The following is a 19,872-nucleotide window of genomic DNA, read 5'->3' as shown; positions in this document are numbered from 1 at the left end:
GATGTCTCACAGTACGGACATTGCAATTTTTTGCCCTGGCCACATCTGCAGTCCTCATGCCTCCTTGCAGCATGCTTAAGGCACATTCACGCAGATGAGCAGGGACCCTGGGCATCTTTCTTTTGGTGTTTTTCAGAGTCAGTAGAAAGGCCTCTTTAGTGTCCTATGTTTTCATAACATAACATATCCTCTCTGGACAAAACCCAGGGAAAATGCAGAGTGCCAAATTCAAATAAATTACTATAAAATTCATTAAATCACACATGTTGATAGCAAATTAAAGCTCCACTTGTTATGAATCCAGCCAACATGTCAGATTTCAAAAAGGCTTTTCGGCGAAAGCAAACTATGCTATTATCTAAGGATAGCACCTCCGTAAACAAAAGAGAAAAAGCATATTTCAACCCTGCAGGCGCGACACAAAACGTAGAAATAAAAATATAATTCATGCCTTACCTTTGACGAGCTTCTTTTGTTGGCACTCCAATATGTCCCATAAACATCACAAATGGTCCTTTTGTTCGATTAATTCCGTCAATATATATCCAAAATGTCCAATTATTTGGCACGTTTGATCCAAAAAAAACACTGGTTCCAACTTGAGCAACGTGACTACAAAATATCTCAATAGTTACCTGTAAACATTGCCAAAACATTTCAAACTACTTTTGTAATACAACTTTAGGTATTTGTTTACATAAATAATCAATAAAATTGAAGAAGGGATGATCTGTGTTCAATACAGGAAGAAAACAAACTGAAGCATGCTTTCTGGCCACGTGCCTCTAACAGTACACTTCAAGTGACCCTCGTTCAAGATGACCGTACCAATTTCTAAAGACTGTTGACATCCAGTGGAAGTGATAAGAACTGCAAGAAGGTCCCTTAGAATTCTGGATTCCCAATGAAACCCCATTGAAAAGAGTGACCTAAAAAAATAAAAATCTGAATGGTTTGTCCTCTGGGTTTCGCCTGCTAAATAAGTTCTGTCATACTCACAGACATGATTCAAACAGTTTTAGAAACTTCAGAGTGTTTTCTAACCAAATCTACTAATAATATGCATATCTTATCTTCCCGGGATGAGTAGCAGGCAGTTGAATTTGGGCATGCATTTAATCCGGACGTGAAAATACTGCCCTCTGTCACCAAGTTAACAGCGCGATTTGCCAAGGCAGGACACTCTGAGTGCAGCCCAATCCAGAAATCAGGTAGTGACTTCTGATTTAAATTCAATTTTCACTGAACTGCTTGTTGCTATTTCAATGAGGCTCTTGTTCAGATATCGGTAAGTGGACTGGAGGTAGGGCATGAAAGGGATAACGAATCCAGTTGTTTGTGTCATCTGTTTCAGGAAAGTACCTGCGTAATTGTGCACCCAACACACTTGGGTGCTTCGCTATGTCACCTTTGACATTGTCTGTAAGCTTGAGTTCATTTGCACACACACATGATACAATGATGGAAAGACCTGTGTGTGTGGTCCTTGTTAATGCAGACAGAGAAGTGCTCCAACTTTTTAATCATAGCCTCCCCGTCTTTCAAAGATAATTCGTAAAAATCCAAATAGCTTCACAGATCTTCATTGTAAAGGGTTTAAACACTGTTTCCCATGCTTGAACCATAAACCATTAACCTCTTGAACCTATGGGGGCGCTATTTCATTATTGGATTAAGAAAACGTGCCTGTTTTAAGCCCAATATTTTGTCACAAAAAGATGCTCGACTATGCATAAAATTGACAGCTTTGGAAAGAAAACACTGACGTTTCCAAAACTGCAAATATATTATCTGTGAGTGCCACAGAACTGATGCTACAGGCGAAACCAGTATGAAACGTCAAACAGGAAATGAGCAGAATTTTTGAGGCTCTGTTTTCCATTGTCTCCTTATATGGCTGTGAATGCGCCAGGAATGAGCCTGCCCTTTCTGTCGTTTCCCCAAGGTGTCTGCAGCATTGTGACGTATTTGTAGGCATATCATTGGAAGATTGGCCATAATAAGAGACTACATTTACCAGGTGTCCTTTGTCTAAATTGGTGCATAATCTTCAGCTGCAGGCATTTTCCCATGGGATTCAGAGGAGAAAGCACACTTCCACGAACGATATATCATCGAAGAGATATGTGAAAAACACCTTGAGGATTGATTCTAAACAACGTTTGCTATGTTTCAGTCGATATTATGGAGTTAATTTTGAAAAAAGTTTGGTGTTTTGATGACTGAATTTTCGGGTTTTTTTGGTAGCCAAACGGAGTGATTTCTCCTATACAAAGAATATTTTTGGACAAACTGAACATTTGCTATCTTCAGTGCCTTGCGAAAGTATTCGGCCCCCTTGAACTGTGCGACCTTTTGCCACATTTCAGGCTTCAAACATAAAGATATAAAACTGTATTTTTTGGTGAAGAATCAACAACAAGTGGGACACAATCATGAAGTGGAACGACATTTATTGGATATTTCAAACTGTTTTAACAAATCAAAAACTGAAAAATTGGGCATGCAAAATTATTCAGCCCCTTTACTTTCAGTGCAGCAAACTCTCTCCAGAAGTTCAGTGAGGATCTCTGAATGATCCAATGTTGACCTAAATGACTAATGATGATAAATACAATCCACCTGTGTGTAATTAAGTCTCCGTATAAATGCACCTGCACTGTGATAGTCTCAGAGGTCCGTTAAAAGCGCAGAGAGCATCATGAAGAACAAGGAACACACCAGGCAGGTCCGAGATACTGTTGTGAAGAAGTTTAAAGCCGGATTTGGATACAAAAAGATTTCCCAATCTTTAAACATCCCAAGGAGCACTGTGCAAGCGATAATATTGAAATGGAAGGAGTATCAGACCACTGCAAATCTACCAAGACCTGGCCGTCCCTCTAAACTTTCAGCTCATACAAGGAGAAGACTGATCAGAGATGCAGCCAAGAGGCCCATGATCACTCTGGATGAACTGCAGAGATCTACAGCTGAGGTGGGAGACTCTGTCCATAGGACAACAATCAGTCGTATATTGCACAAATCTGGCCTTTATGGAAGAGTGGCAAGAAGAAAGCCATTTCTTAAAGATATCTATAAAAAGTGTTGTTTAAAGTTTGCGACAAGCCACCTGGGAGAAACACCAAACATGTGGAAGAAGGTGCTCTGGTCAGATGAAACCAAAATTGAACTTTTTGGCAACAATGCAAAACATTATGTTTGGCGTAAAAGCAACACTGCCCATCACCCTGAACACACCATCCCCACTATCAAACATGGTGGTGGCAGCATCATGGTTTGGGCCTGCTTTTCTTCAGCAGGGACAGGGAAGATGGTTAAAATTGATGGGAAGATGGATGGAGCCAAATTCAGGACCATTCTGGAAGATAACCTGATGGAGTCTGCAAAAGACCTGAGACTGGGACGGAGATTTGTCTTCCAACAAGACAATGATCCAAAACATAAAGCAAAATCTACAATGGAATGGTTCAAAAATAAACATATCCAGGTGTTAGAATGGCCAAGTCAAAGTCCAGACCTGAATCCAATCGAGAATCTGTGGAAAGAACTGAAAACTGCTGTTCACAAATGCTCTCCATCCAACCTCACTGAGCTCGAGCTGTTTTGCAAGGAGGAATGGGAAAAATTTCAGTCTCTCGATGTGCAAAACTGATAGAGACATACACCAAGCGACTTACAGCTGTAATCGCAGCAAAAGGTGGCGCTAAAGGGGGCTGAATAATTTTGCACGCCCAATTTTTCAGTTTTTGATTTGTTAAAAAAGTTTGAAATATCCAATAAATGTCGTTCCACTTCATGATTGTGTCCCACTTGTTGTTGATTCTCCACAAAAAATACAGTTTTATATCTTTATGTTTGAAGCCTGAAATGTGGCAAAAGGTCAAAGTTCAAGGGGGCCGAATACTTTCGCAAGGAACTGTAACTGAGTCTCCTCATTGAAAACATCCGAAGTTCTTCAAAGGTAAATGATTTTATTTGAATGCTTTTCTTGTTTTTGTGAAAATGTTGCGATTTTCATGAATAGTTAACGTTGTGTTATGCTAATGAGCTTGCGGCGATAATTACACTCCTGGATACAGGTTTTTTTCGTAGCCAAACGTGATGTACCAAACGGAACGATTTCTCCTATACCAAGAATCTTTTTGGACAAACTGAACATTTGCTATCTAACTGAGTCTCCTCATTGAAAACATCTGAAGTTCTTCAAAGGTAAATTATTTTATTTGAATGCTTTTCTTGTTTTTGTGAAAATGTTGCCTGCTGAATGCTAACGCTAAATGCTACGCTAGCTATCAATACTGTTACACAAATGCTTGTTTTGCTATGGTTCAAAAGCATATTTTGAAAATCTGAGATGACAGTGTTGTTAACAAAAGGCTAAGCTTGAGAGCTAATATATTTCATTTCATTTGCGATTTTCATGAATAGTTAACGTTGCGTTATGCTAATGAGCTTGAGGCTATAAATAGGATCCCGGATATGGGATTGCTCGTCGCAACAGGTTAACAAAAGCACATTTGTGAGAAAAAAAGCATAAACGTTGCACAAATGTATCTAACCATAAACATCAATGCCTTTCTTAAAATCAATACAAAAGTATATATTTTTTTAAGAGATTCATGTTAACAGGCTATATTAACTGGGGAAATGGTGTCACTTCTCTTGGGTTCAGTGCAAGCAGAATCAGGGGATACAGTCGTGGCCAAAAGTTTTGAGAATGACAAATATTAATTTTCAAAGTCTGCTGCCTCAATTGATGGCAATTTGCTTCAGAATGTTATGACGAGTGATCAGATGAATTGCAATTAATTGCAAAGTACCTCTTTTCCATGCAAATGGACTGAATCCCCCAAAAAACATTTCCACTGCATTTCAGCCCTGCCACAAAAGGTCCAGCTGACATCATGTCAGTGATTCTCTCGTTAACACAGGTGTGAGTGTTGATGAGGACAAGGCTGAAAATCACTCTGTCATGCTGATTGAGTTCGAATAACAGGCTGGAAGCTTCAAAGGGAGGGTGGTGCTTGGAAACATTGTTCTTCCTCGGTCAATCATGGTTACCTGCAAGGAAACACGAGCCGTCATCATTGCTTTGCACAAAAGGGCTTCCCAGGCAAGGATATTGCTGCCAGTAAGATTGCACCTAAATCAACCATTTATCGGACCATCAAGAACTTCGAGGAGAGCGGTTCAATTGTTGTGAAGGCTTCAGGGCGCCCAAGAATGTCCAGCAAGTGCCAGGACAGTCTCCTAAAGTTGATTCAGCTGCGGGATCGTGGCACCACCAGTACAGAGCTTGCTCAGGAATGGCAGCAGGCAGGTGTGAGTGCATCTGTACTAGAGGTCGGGCCGATTAATCGAAATGGCCGATTAATTAGGGCCGATTTCAAGTTTTCATAACAATCGAAAATCGGTATTTTTGGGCGCCGATTTCCGTTTCTTTATCAAATTTAAATGTTTTTAAAAAAATTATACCTTTTATTTAACTAGACAAGTCAGTTAACTTGTAGTGACGCCCAGCCCGTGAACGGGACCGTTATCATCATCTGACACTAATTAGCATAACGCAACGGGCATAAATCTTCCTAGAAAATATTCCTATTCATGAAAATCACAAGTGAAGTATATTGGAACACAGCTTAGCCTTTTGTTAATCACCCTGTCATCTCAGATTTTCAAAATATGCTTTACAGCCAACGCTAGACAAGCATTTGTGTCAGTTTATCATAGCCTAGCATAGCATTATGCCTTGCTAGCAACAGGCAAACTTGTCACGGAAATCAGAAAAGCAATCAAATTAAATCGTTTACCTTTGATGAACTTCGGATGTTTTCACTCACGAGACTCCCCGGTAGATAGCCAAAGTTCATTTTTTCCCAAAATATTATTTTTGTCGGCGAAATAGCTCTGTTGTTCTTCACGTTTGGCTGAGAAATCACCCAGAAATTGCGGTCACCACAACGCCAAAAAATATTCCAAATTAGCTCCATAATATTGACAGAAACATGGCAAACGTTGTTTAGAATCCATCCCCAAGGTGTTTTTCTAATATCTATTCGATAATATATCCCTCGGGACAATTCCTTTTTCTCTAGGACCGATTGGAGTAATGGCTACCTCTGCCCTTAAGCGAGAATCTCTCTCGGAGCCACCATGTGACCACTTACGCAATGTGCCCCCCCCCCCATACGGCTATTCTTCAAAAGAAATGCGTAAAACTACGTCACAATGCTGTAGACACCTTGGGGAATACGTAGAAAGCGTAAGCTCGTTGATGGTACATTCAAAGCCATATAGGGAGTCATTGGAACACAGCGCTTTCAAAACCTGGGGCACTTCCAGATTGAATTTTTCTCAGGCTTTCGCCTGCAACATCTGTTCTGTTATGCTCACAGACAATATCTTTATAGTTTTGGAAACGTTAGATTGTTTTCTATGCAAAGCTGTCAATTATATGCATATTCTAGCATCTTTTCCTGACAAAATATCCCGTTTAAAACGGGGAAGAAAAAAAAAATTTCAAAAATGAAAATACTGCCCCCTAACACCAAGAGGTTAAGAACACATTCTTATTCAATAACTGCCTAGGAACTGTGGGTTAACTTCCTTGTTCAGGGGCAGAACGACAGATTTTCACCATGTCAGCTCAGGGGTTCCAATCTTGCAACCGCACAGTTAACAATGTTCTAACCATTGCACTCCACGAGTAATCTGCCTGTTACGCGAATGCAGTAGAAGCCAAGGTAAATTGCTAGCTAGCATTAAACTTATCTTATAAAAAACAATCAATCATAATCACTAGTTATAAATACTAATACAGATTAGCAGGCAATATTAACCATGTGAAATTGTGTCATTTCTCTTGTGTTCATTGCACGCAGAGTCAGGGTATATGCAAATTTGGGCTGCCTGGCTCATTGCGAACTAATTTGCCAGAATTTTACATAATTATGACATAGATTGAAGGTTGTGCAATGTAATAAGAATATTTAGACTTAGGGATGCCACCCGTTAGATAAAATGCCGAACGGTTCCGTATTTCACTGAAATAATAAACGTTTTGTTTTCAAAATGATAGTTTCCGGATTTGATCATATTAATGACCAAAGGCTCATATTTCTGTGTGTTATTATGTTATAATTAAGTCTGATTTGATAGAGCAGTCTGACTAAGCAGCAGCAGGCCCGTAATCATTCATTCAAACAGCACTTTCCTGTGTTTTGCCAGCAGCTCTTCGCAAGCACAGCGCTGTTTATGACTTCAAGCCTATCAGCCTAATGGCTGGTGTAACCAATGTGAAATGGCTAGCTAGTTAGCTGGGTGTGCGCTAATACTGTTTCAAACGTCACTCGCTTTTAGATTTGGAGTAGTTATTCCCTTTGCGCTGCAAGGGCCGCGGCTTTTGTGGAGCGATGGGTAACGATGCTTCGAGTGTGGCCGTTGTCGATGTGTTCCTGGTTCAAGCCCAGGGAGGGGCAAGGAGGGGGACGGAAGCTATACTGTTACACTGGCAATACTATAGTGCCTATAAGAACATCCAATAGTCAAAGGTATATGAAATACAAATGGTATAGAGAGAAATAGTCCTATAAATACTATATTAACTACAACCTAAAACCTATTACCTTGGAATATTGAAGTCTCATGTTAAAAGGAACCACCAACTATCATATGTTCTCATGTTCTGAGCAAGGAACTTAAACGTTAGCTTTTTTACATGGCACATATTTTACATGGCACATATTTTCTTCTCCAACAATTTGTTTTTGCATTATTTAAACCAAATTGAACATGTTTCATTAATTATTTGAGGCTACATTGATTTTATTGATGTTTTATATTAAGTTAAAATAAGTGTTAATTCAGTATTGTTGTAATTGTCATTATTACAAATAAAAAAATTAATTGGCAGATTAATCGGTATTGGCTTTTTTGGTCCTCCAATAATCAGTATCGCGTTGAAAAATCATAATCGGTCGACCTCTAATCTGTACGCACAGTGAGGCAAAGACTTTGAGGATGGCCTGGTGTCTAGAAGGGCAGCAAAGAAGCCACTTCTCTCCAGGAAAAACATCAGGAACAGACTGATATTCTGCAAAATATACAGTGATTGGACTGCTGAGGACTGGGGTAAAGTCATTTTCTCTGATGAATCCCCTTTTCGATTGTTTGGGGCATCCGGGAAAAATCTTGTCCAGAGAAGACAAGGTGATCGCTACCCTCAGTCTTGTGTCATGCCAACAGTAAAGCATCCTGAGACCATTCATGTGTGGGGTTGCTTCTCAGCCAAGGGAGTGGCCCACTCACAATTTTTCCAAAGAACACAGCCATGAATAAAGAATGGTACCAACATATTCTCAGAGAGCAACTTCTCCCAACCATCCAGGAACAGTTTGGTGACGAACAATGCCTTTTCCAGCATGATGGAGCACCTTGCCATAAGGCAAAAGTGATAACTAAGTGGCTCAGGGAAGAAAACATCAATATTTTGTGTCCATGGCCAGGAAACTCCCCAGACCTTAATTCTCATTGAGAACTTGTGGTCCATCCTCAAGAGGCAGGTGGACAAACCAAAAAAACACAAATTCTGACAAACTCCAAGCATTGATTATGCAAGAATGGGCTAACATCAGTCAGGATGTGGCCCAGAAGTTAATTGACAGCATGCCAGGGTGGACTGCAGATGTCTTGAAAAAGAATGGTCAACACAGCAAATATTGAAATGCTTGTAATTATACTTCAGTATTCCATAGCAACATCTGACAAACATTTCTAAAGACATTTGTGTCATTCTCAAAACTTTTGGCCATGACTGTATGTTGCAGTTTGGGCCGCCTGGCTCGTTGCGAACTGTGTGAAGACCATTTCTTCCTAATAAAGACCATCATTAATTTCCCAGAATTTTACATAATTATGACATAACATTGAAGGTTGTAACAGCAATATTTAGACTTAGGGTTGCCACCTGCTCGATAAAATACAGAACGGTTCTGTATTTCACTGAAAGAATAAGCGTTTTGTTTTTGAAATGATAGTTTCCCGGATTTGACCATATTAATGACCCAAGGTTCGTATTTCTGTATGTTTATTATATTATAATTACGTCTATGATCTGATAGTGCAGTCTGACTGAGCGGTGGTAGGCGGCAGCAGGTTCGTAAGCATTCATTCAACAGCACTTTCCTTCGTTCGCCAGCAGCTCTTAGCAATGCTTGAAGCACAGCGCTGTTGATGACTTCAAGACTATCAACTCCCAAGATTAGCCTGGGAATACTAAAGTGCCTATAAGAACATCCAATAGTCAAAGGTATATTAAATACAAATGGTATAAGAGAGAAATAATCGAAGCGTCATAATTCCTATAATAACTACAGCCTAAAACGTCTTAACTGTTAATATTGAAGACTCATGTTAAAAGGAACCACCAGCTTTCATATGTTCTGAGCAAGGCTCTTAAACGTTAGCTTTTTTACATGGCACATATTGCACTTTTGCTTTCTTCTCCAACACTGTGTTTTTGCATTATTTAGACCAAATTGAAAGTTTTATTATTTGAGACTAAATTGATTTTATGTATTATATTACGTTTTTTTATTTTTATTAAAAGTGTTAATTCAGTATTGTTGCAACTGTCATTATTACACACACACATATATATATACATATATATATACACATATATATATATATATATATATATATATATATATATATATATATATATATATATATATATATATATATATATATATATATATATATATATATATATATATATGTATATATATATATATATATGTGTGTGTGTAATAATGACAGTTGCAACAATACTGAATTAACACTTTTAATAAAATTTATTAACATGACCTCTCTCCCTCCAACACTCCCCCCTACACACATAAAAAAATAAAAGGCATCGTTTTTTTGGGGTCCTCCAATAAATTGGTATAGGCGTTGAAAAATCCTAATCGGTCAACCTCTAATGCAAACCTTTCTACTCCACCTACTGTGAGTGCCCACAGATACAGCATACCCTCTCGGAATCATAGCCTTAACTATTAGGGTGGGAAATGCTAAACTGACCTTGGGTCACTTTGAAACTATACCTTCATTATGTCCAGCACAGCCTGGCAGGCCTCCTGGTCCTTGGCCACAATGACACCCTTCCCTGCAGCCAGGCCACTGGCCTTCACCACCAGAGCAGGAAAACTGGCCCTGGGGTCAGGGGTTAATTATATTTCAGTTCAGGAGATGGGTAGAAATTCAATGACACAGTGTTAAGATGACACACAGCGAGCAGACTCAAACCGGGACAGACTACCTGGACTAGTCCAATTAGAAACACTTTTCCGTTGCAAATAATTTTCCTATGGTGTGCCCTAATGAACATGACCTCTCTCCCTCCAACACTCCCCCCTAGCACTGCCCAGCTTCCATGCCAGGGTGTGTTCCCGCCCACCACTGCCAATCACCAGCACCCGCTCTGCCATGGCAACTGAATGACAGGTAGATGGAAGAACCAATCACAAAACATGCACATGTGATCAAATCACATCATCGAACCAGGAAGGTGCTCATTAAGACATCATGGAACTTTGATATAAAAATAAATTCTGTATTACAGACATACTTCTCTGTCATGTAGAATAAAGAAACTTGTCAGCTCTATTCAATACATTTCTATCTGCAACCTTCAGAACATTGCACCCTTCTGAATTCAACCCAGGGGCACTAACAGCAACAGTAAATCAAACAGCTTCTCAAATCACTTTTAATTTATAATCCATAAAGGAAGCAATTTAATTGCATGTGAAAATTGACCTACGGTGCAGGACCTTACCCAAGGCCTCATCACCAGGCTGCTGTGAAGGATTGATGACCTTTTGCTGGGGCCTAGCACTTAAATCACCCATTCATATGTCACATTGGTAGGGACATGGCCACCCATAAAAATCTGTCTCCAATTAGTTGTCATTGTGCAAGAGCCCATTCTGTGTAGGGACCCATTAAAAACTGCAATTTGTATTATTATTTTTTAATGTGGGTGACACATGTATCAGCGTGCTAATGACAGTAGAAACAAGTTGGGGGGGGGGGGACTAACATGTACAACCCCTTGAATACTCTATGCGTTTCATTTGCCTGAAAGACATTGTAGCTCAGGGATGGGCATCCCAAGGTATGCAAACCCTTGAGCTACTGTGCCCATCAAAATTACTTAAAATGTTTTGTTGGTCCCCACCCGCATCAAAGTTTGCTATCACTGTTGTAGATGGACAATATTGGGGTTGAAGAAGTGGAGGGAATGCCTTTGCCCCAATTAATAACCAGTTCTATCTCCCATCTTACTGGAGCAATGTTCAGTTATCTAACGTTGCAGATAGAAATGTGTGAATAGAGCCAATGTGCTTTCTTATTCTACATATTAGAGAGGCATGTTTGATCTACATAGCATATTTCTATATGAATGTTCGATCCAGCTGAACGTGCCCCTTGAAGGTCATAGCTAGAAGGGATAAATTGTCAAATTAACGTCAGATTTGACTTTTCTACGACAGGTTAGGAGAACTTAAACAGCAGGCTAGGATAATTAGGTTAAGGTTTGCTTAAATTAAGAAAAGAAAAAAACATGTTTATGTTAATTTGACAAAAAGCAGGATCCCTTCTTCCAGCCATGACCCCCCCAGGAATGGCCTATAAGCCTCTGTACAAAATCTATCAAATAGGAGCTTTTACATAGATAATGTGAGTCGCAAGATGCGCGTGGTTCCCAATTAGTCGACTCGCTCCCTTTGATTGGAAACACGCACTCGTGACAATGGAACTATTAATTTACAGACGTTTGAGAACTTTGAGAGATAATTTTGCTAAAAAATGTACAAATGATTGTCCGCAGCCCATCGCTTTTTTTAATCAGCACAATTGATGCAAGCAGTACTAAAACTACACTGTGGAAAAAGAGAAACTTTTTTTTACAAAGTTTGATGACCAGTGATGGCAGAACGATCCCATTGGCTACAATATAACAAATGTGGGTGGAATGCCTCCACAAGCAAAGTTCAACTACATAACGTAGATAACTACAGCATCTAACAACAACTGTAGCCAGTTAACTACAGCGTTTGAGTTTAGCCACACTAACAAGTTAATTGACGTACCTATATATTTGCAGCCACATGAAAAAATACTGCGACAACAATAACCCTCTTTCGAAATTAGCAGTGCTCTTGTATTTTTATCTAGGTATTTTAATAATAATATAATATATGCCATTTAGTGGACGCTTTTATCCAAAGCGACTTACAGTCATGTGTGCATACATTCTACGTATGGGTGGTCCCGGGAATCGAACCCACTATCCTGGCGTTACAAGCGCCATGCTCTACCAACTGAGCTACAGAAGGACCACTTTTAATTGCCAACTTCCCAGTTGATTCCAAGGTGTAGTTAGCATCGCGATGGTAAAACTGACTCAGTGACCACACGCGCAACACTGCAAGTTCTCATAAAATAAAAACTTAGTTGAAGTCTTAAAAGCCAAACTCACATGTATCTTGTATCGTGGCAAGTTCGTATTTTTGATAACCGCGCCCACATCCAGATGCATTTTCCTTGTCCACAGCTGGGGGGAGACGTGTGCGCACTCAGGCAGTAAGGACTCCGAGTAATTGCAGCGTTAAAGTGCTAGTTGAAACTAGCAAACTCGTACATTTTCGACTTTATAAACTGGTTGTCCTTCAGCCCAGCCCCATCAGCTATACATGTGCCGTGTTCAACCATTTAACAAGTTTGACTTTTTTTAGTTCCAACTATGACATGAACTAAGCCTATCAACTCTCAAACCACGTGGACCCTAAATTATATATGCAACTGTGTTTGTTTAGCTTTTAAACGCGGGCCAAATAATGGATATGTAACTTCTATAGGCCATTTATTTAGGTAGTGTCTAGTAAAAGTCTTAAGATAAAGTCTATCATGTACATATCAAGTTTTGTTTCTGTAAAACATGTGTTAACTTCCTTAGCCTGTAGTCGATTTTTTTCATTCAGAGAATCATGGGAGTTTTTAGGCCAACCCTATATTTTTGGCCTGTAGAGCATGGGTATTCAACTGTTAAAGGCCCTGCGTGGTCAATCTGGGGGTCTGCATTGGCTGTGCTGCATTTTCGATGATATGGCCTCTGCAGAAGTAAGGGCATTAATACTTATTGTTCTTTGTGGAGCAGCACAGAGCTGTTGAGAATGAAGTTGTTTAGATACAATCTGTTGTTGTTTTTGTCACACTGCTTTTCTTTATCTTGGCCAGGTCGCAGTTGTAAATGAGAACCTGTTCTCAACTGGCCTACCTGGTTAAATAAAGGTGAAATAAATAAAAATGTTTTAAAAAAAATACAGGACCTCCCGTCCTCACCTATTGTCAGCCTATCATGCCAATGCAGAGCTATATGGAGCCTTCAGCATTGTAAAAGCCAATTTATGCTTGATCCAAAAATTAGGTGCCATATGGATGGTGCGATGCAATTGGCGAGCGTCTGGAGGAATGCAGAGGCCACAGTGAGTTAAGTACCACATGGCAGTGTGCCTCTCAAATGTGTTAATAATGCGGATGGCTCCATATAGCTCTGCATTGACATGATTGATTGACCGCGGGGGGGTCCTCTATGAACACAAACTCACTTCTTTCACAACAGCTCTGAACAGCTCCGCAAAGCAAGTATGAATGTCCTGACTTCTGCAGAGGCCACATTCTTCCTGACTTCTGCAGAGGCCATATTACCGTAAATGATTCAGCACGGCCAATGCAGATGTCAGATTGACCATACAGTGCCTATGAATCCTTTTACAATATTTTAGATGCTCACGGCGATGCGGTACTGAGCTCACTTTGGCCTCTGCGCCAACGGAGGTTCCGTATTTGCATCACCATCTATACGGCGCCTCAGACCACATTTCCGGGTCAAGCATTTCCGGGTTACCCTATGAGGTCCGAAGCCTGCTGGTTTTCTGTTCTATTTGATAATTAATTGCAACCACCTGGTGTCCCAAGTCTAAATCAGTCCCTGATTAGAGGGTAACAATGAAAAAACGCAGTGAAACAGTCTTCGAGTTCCATATTTGAGTTTGAGACCTGTAGAGTATGTACTTTATTGAAGCAAGTTTGTTAAATGTTGTTTATTTGTTATTATTTTGTGTAGAGGTGTTGACTAACGGCAAATAAACTGTAAGCTCTAAGAGAACAACATTTTGAGCAAAAAGTGAATTCGTACCTCCCCCAAACCTTCAGGCAGGATTGTTGAAAATGAAAGTGACCTACTGAAAGACAAACAAAAAAAACAAATCCTATGATAACCTGAGTAGAGATGAGAAATCAGATCCTTTGATTATCATGAGAAAATGTGACAGAGGAATTTGCATACAAAACAAATGTGACTATGCGAATGAATGTCACTGACAAAGGTGACTTCTATCACAAACTGAATTATGACCCTACCCTAGAATTCCAGCATAATATCACATCCACAGTGGAAAACGATTTGGAATCAGGACAAATCACCAATAAAGAATGAGAATGTCTGTGAAATTTCATTAGATAAACTTTTTATACAGTCGCTAAATTAATAAAAAAAAGTGTCTCCTCCCCCAGGTAGACCCATTTTAGCTGCATTTGACTTTGTGATTCCAACATTTCTAAGTTTGTGGAACACCACATTAAACCGATGGTTGAGAATCTCCCATCTTACGTCAAATACAAGACATTAGTCACATAATCTCATTAAATAGAGGGCTTAAGGATACCAAAGGGCACCCTGCGAGGCACTTTTGATGTGGAGAGCTTGTACACTAACATTCCACACACTGGAGACTTGCAGGCACTGCAACACTTCGTTCAGCAGAGAGACCCTACCCTTGCTTCATCCAATGATTGCATCTTGTAACTCACTGAACTGGTATTATCCAAAAACTACTTTGTCTTTGTGTCAGACTTTTTCCTTCAAATTCAGGGTGTAACCATGGGCTTCCACTATGCAAACCAGATTATGGGACAATTTGAGGAAGCACTCAGTTACAAAACAGAGACACACCCCCTACTTTCTAAAACCTTCTTATGGAAGAGATACATAGATGATGTCTTTGTACTCTTGGAAGAACATCACTAGGAACTAAATTAATTCCAAACTCAGCTAAACGAGAGCTCTGAATATCTCCCATTTACCATGCAGACTGATGAGAGAGAAATAAACTACCTGGACTTATGGATCATCAAAGAGAATGATCCATTACACACAGACTTATACACAAAGCCCACAGACCACAAAACCTGCTGCGTGCAGAGAGTATGCATCCCCTTCCCCTCAAGAATGGTCTACCATATAGCCAGTGGCGCAGGGTGAAACTAATCTGTGGCAATGAGTCAGATTTTGACATCAATGCTAAGAAAATTACAGATAAATTCAAAATGAGAGGCTACAAGGACAAAACCATTGATGCTCCAATGATGAAAATATCTCAAAAACCAAGACAGTAATTGCTAAAAACTAAACTGGAGAAGAAAAACAATTCAACAGAGAAAATGAAAGCAATCCTGAAAAAGCACTGGCATGTATTGCAATCAGACAAAACAACTGCACATCTCTTCAAGGAACCCCCACTGGTGATCTATAAGCATGGTCACAGTATTGGGGATAGCTTAGTGAGATCTGACATGCCCCCTGAGGCCACTCAGACACTCTTGACACCCTTTCCGAATGGGAACTATAAATGGGGCTCATGCACACAGTGCAATAGCACTACAAAAATATACTTCTTCAGACACCCATATATCCTTTACGTGCCTTTTGGCAAACTCCAAGTGGGCTGTCATGTGTATTTTACTGAGGAGTGTCTTCCATCTGGCCACTCTACAATAAAGGCCTGATTGGGGAGTGCTGCAGAGATGGTTGTCCTTCTGGAAGGTTCTCCCATCTCCACAGAGGAACTCCGGAGCTCTGTCAGAGTGACCATTGGGTTCTTGGTCACCTCCTTGACCAAGGCTCTTCTCCCCAATTGCTTAGACTGGACGGGCGGCCAACTTTAGGAAGTCTTGCTGGTCCTAAACTTTTTTTTCAGGACCATCAATGCTGCAGAAATGTTTTTGGTACCCTTCTCCAGATCTATGCCACGACACAATCCTCTCTTGGATCTCTACAGACAATTTCTTCGACCTCATGGCTTGGTTTTTGCTCTGACATGCAATGTCAACTGTGGGACCTTATATAGACAGGTGTGTGCCTTTCCACATCATGTCCAATCAATTGAATTTACCACAGGTGGACTCCAATCAAGTTGTAGAAACAGCTCAAGGATGATCAATGGAAACAGGATACACCCGAGCTCAATTTCGAGTCTCATAGCAAAGGGTCTGAATATTTATGTAAATAAGTGATTTCTGTTTAAAAATGACCTTTTTTCACTTTATTATTATGGGGTACTATGAGGAGATTGATGATGATTTTTATTATTTAATCCATTTTAAAATAAGGCTGTAATGTAACATGTTCATCTACCAAGGAGCATCAAGCATTCATGACATTACCCTGAAGAAGGCACAATGATGCCGAAACGTTGGTGTTTTACCCAAGAAATTACTGGGAGTGTATGTATACAGATTGTACGACTCTCTTTATGTATTTTGATAGCTTACAAATAAAAGGGAGTTAACATAGCAAACATCACAACCTGGAATGACAACAGATACACATTGATTGATTTAAACATTGTTTCATATTTGGTTGGTTTCCTGGACACAGATCAAGCCTAGTCCTGGATTCAACTGCTATTGTTAATGGAGAATCTCCATTGAACATCATTCTTAGTTGAGGACCAGGCTTAATCTGTGTCTGGGAAACTGGCCAAATAAGTGGTAGCCAAAGATCTTGAGCACATAACTGCAAATCATGAGCACACTCAGACATATTCCTAATCTGTATCTGAGTAAATAAGCACATCACATTTACATTCCAGTGCCACATGATTTAGCTCATCTAGCATTGCACAGAGTGGTGCATTATGGTTGATTGTCCTGCTGCAGTAGACAGGGTTTCAAACCGTGCATCATTTCAATGTGCAGGGCACAGGAGGCTGGTGGCACCTTAATTGGGGAGGACGGGCTCATAGTAATGTGAAATGGTTTCTATATGTTTGATGCCATTCCATTCGCTCCGTTCCAGCCATTATTATGGTCCGTTCTCCACTCAGCAGCCTCCACTGGTGCAGGGGCATACATCAAGTAGGCTATTCTTAACGTCACACACATAAGATCAGGGTCTTATTCATTAGTGCATACTGTAGCAAAACATTATGCAATGGAAAAGGAAAATCAGTGTTTCTTATTGGCTAAGTTCAGGGAATCACTCCCTGTTTCGGTTAATTTTCTTCTGTTTGATGTCAGTGAATACGGCCAAGAAAAGTGTTCAAACAAGGTATTACTGTCAGGGATGGATATCCTACTGTACAGCAGCAGGGACTTGTTCAGGTTTGTGTAACGTTACTGAACGTTCAGATAAAAATCTATTGTGTACAACATGACTGTCCAATATTATAGATAGACATATCAGAATCACTGTTGAGTTGTGTCTGAATAGGAAATTGAGTCAGAAACTATAGAATTGATATTGCTATCTGTTTTTGAGCGTTTCACCTCACTGAATACGCCTGGGCCACGTTCAAAAGGGTGCCATGCTGTGGGATGTTCTGATATAAATACATTATGTGGAACAGACAAGGAACCATGTCAGCTCTATTAATGACATTTCTATCACCAGTTTCCCCTCACCGAATATATGCAACAATAGTGGGAAGGTCAAAGATGTATTGTCCAATCACAGCAAGATTTTTGGTAATGATGTGTCCACTGTCCAGCCATATCAAAGCAAAGGGAGTTCAGGGGTGTGGAGAAGCTCCTGCCCTCCTGACCACACACACACAAACGGACAGGTGTGAGCATATACGCAAGCACAGGCGTGCGCACATACGCATGCACACACATACACTCGTCATTGACATCTTGCTTTGGCAGAACTAAATTGCTTGTGTGTTATTCTGAGACAAAGAGTGAGAGAGTGAGAGAGAAACAGACAAACAGACGGTGCCTTCCTCTGCCCAGGCATAACTGACGCATGCCAGATCTTAAAACGCCCAGTTAGGTATTTTACGAAACACAGTCGATGAAGTGGCACACAACCATCGGTTGGTGCATGCAACATCTGAGCAGGGGAGTATGACCAGTGTAACAGAGAGCAGTGAAATCTCTCTCTCACCCTCCACATCCAGGGCTTTCTAGTGTGGGTCAGACTGGTCGTCTGATAGGTTAGACAGAGGGACATCAGCTGTCAATCTCAGCAGCACATCCTGATGCACCTCCCGCTCACTCACTGGGACATAGAATGCATAAAGTCACACACAGGCTATCCTCTCTCACAAGACTTACCCACATCCACGGGGTTGGTCATATAGACAGCGTTGGGTCCGATCCCAAAGATGAGTTGGTGGTGCCATGCCAGCTGCATGTTCATGGTTGCCACGGGCACTGCCCCTTTCTGGATCCACCGTGCCAGCCAGGGTACCAGCCTCACCCGCCGGCGTTAGGAGGGGGAAGTGGCAACCCAGCACATGCCCACCACTGGCCTGCTCTGCCCCAGCTATCAGCTGCGCGTGTGTGGTGCCTGAGAGAGGGGAAGAGACAGAGAGGAGGATGTATCACAGGTATACAACATTGGAAAATAAATACAGAAACACGCAAGCACGCACACATACATACAAACACAGTTGACAGAACATTTGGTGGTCATGGTTGAGGGCCTGTGGTCTAGTTAGAGAAATTGTGGTATAATGAGGAAGTTCTAAGGGTGGTTGGTTGTGGTCGGAGTAGACTGCTGGATGAGTGTTATGGTTGACTGTTGTGTTAAGTCAAATCAGGGTTGGGGCCAAAGACTCTTGTCATTAATTGTGGTAATTAGGTTAGTTTGCAGATGTGGTTAGGTGATTATTATGAAAACAGTGCACGGTTGTTAGCTAAATAGAACATGTACAGGTCAACGGTCAGTGTCGGCCTCGCTCCGGGAGACAGGTAATCGGGCTGCGGCGCCTCGTTCCTCCTCAGACACCGGTCAGCCGTCCCGGGTGCCACGACGATACAGAGGGCCTGTAGGATGTCCACTATGGCCGTTGCCCCATAGGCAGATCTGCATGGTCTGCCTCGCCACTGCCTCCCGGATGGACCATAACATAGCCCCTTGTCCCTGTCTCTCCTCTCCTTCTTTGGCACATTCTGTCTGCTTCTCCTCATGAGGATGCACTACCTCCATCTTCACAAGCCACACCTGCTGAAAAACAACTTATATGATGATCATATTTATTTTTTAGACCGCAGTGCATATTGATACGCTTGACCAACATAGACTCTAATCAGAATCACTATTATGAATTGTATAGTTATGTCTGTGAGAATCGCATATGGAGCCTTTTGAAATGAATCTACATTTGTGGAATACTGACAAGTAGCCCAATAAAAAGCCTCACTTACAGTAAAGGCAAATTTCCTCTGGCAGCCAAAACAGCCAAATACACCATCCTAAGGTAAATCGATTTTCAATTGGCCTATGGTTCTAGAAACATAAAGCCCTTCACTTTCATATCACATCAAAATAATTTCACTAATGCAAAATATACACTTACTGTCCACTGTTTTACCCAGTTTTAATATAGTTGCAGAATACAGTATTTTTCAGTGACAACACAGGTTTAATCATTAGCCAAACAGTTGCAACTAAAACTAGAGTTTGTATTGAACAAATTCAGGTAGGTCCCCCTCTGATTCGTTCCAGTTTAAGGA

General features: G+C 40.7%; 1 protein-coding gene across 1 annotated transcript in view; it reads right to left on the bottom strand.

Moving 5' to 3' along the window:
• The window catches only part of LOC118363981 (trifunctional purine biosynthetic protein adenosine-3-like), a 39,726-nt gene extending 20,381 nt beyond the window's left edge, over window positions 1–19,345 (bottom strand). The window contains exons 1-3 of the mRNA XM_052487021.1: window positions 19,198–19,345; window positions 18,469–18,703; window positions 10,110–10,218 (exon numbers count right to left, since the gene is read on the bottom strand). Of these exons, the coding sequence (XP_052342981.1) occupies window positions 10,110–10,218; window positions 18,469–18,703; window positions 19,198–19,345 (492 nt within the window). The remainder of the gene's footprint in view (window positions 1–10,109; window positions 10,219–18,468; window positions 18,704–19,197) is intronic.
• Window positions 19,346–19,872: the final 527 nt, after the last annotated feature.

This window comes from Oncorhynchus keta, chromosome 30 (assembly GCF_023373465.1).
Source record: "Oncorhynchus keta strain PuntledgeMale-10-30-2019 chromosome 30, Oket_V2, whole genome shotgun sequence".
Lineage (NCBI taxonomy): Eukaryota > Metazoa > Chordata > Actinopteri > Salmoniformes > Salmonidae > Oncorhynchus > Oncorhynchus keta.
This window is presented reverse-complemented; position numbering and strand designations above follow the sequence as displayed.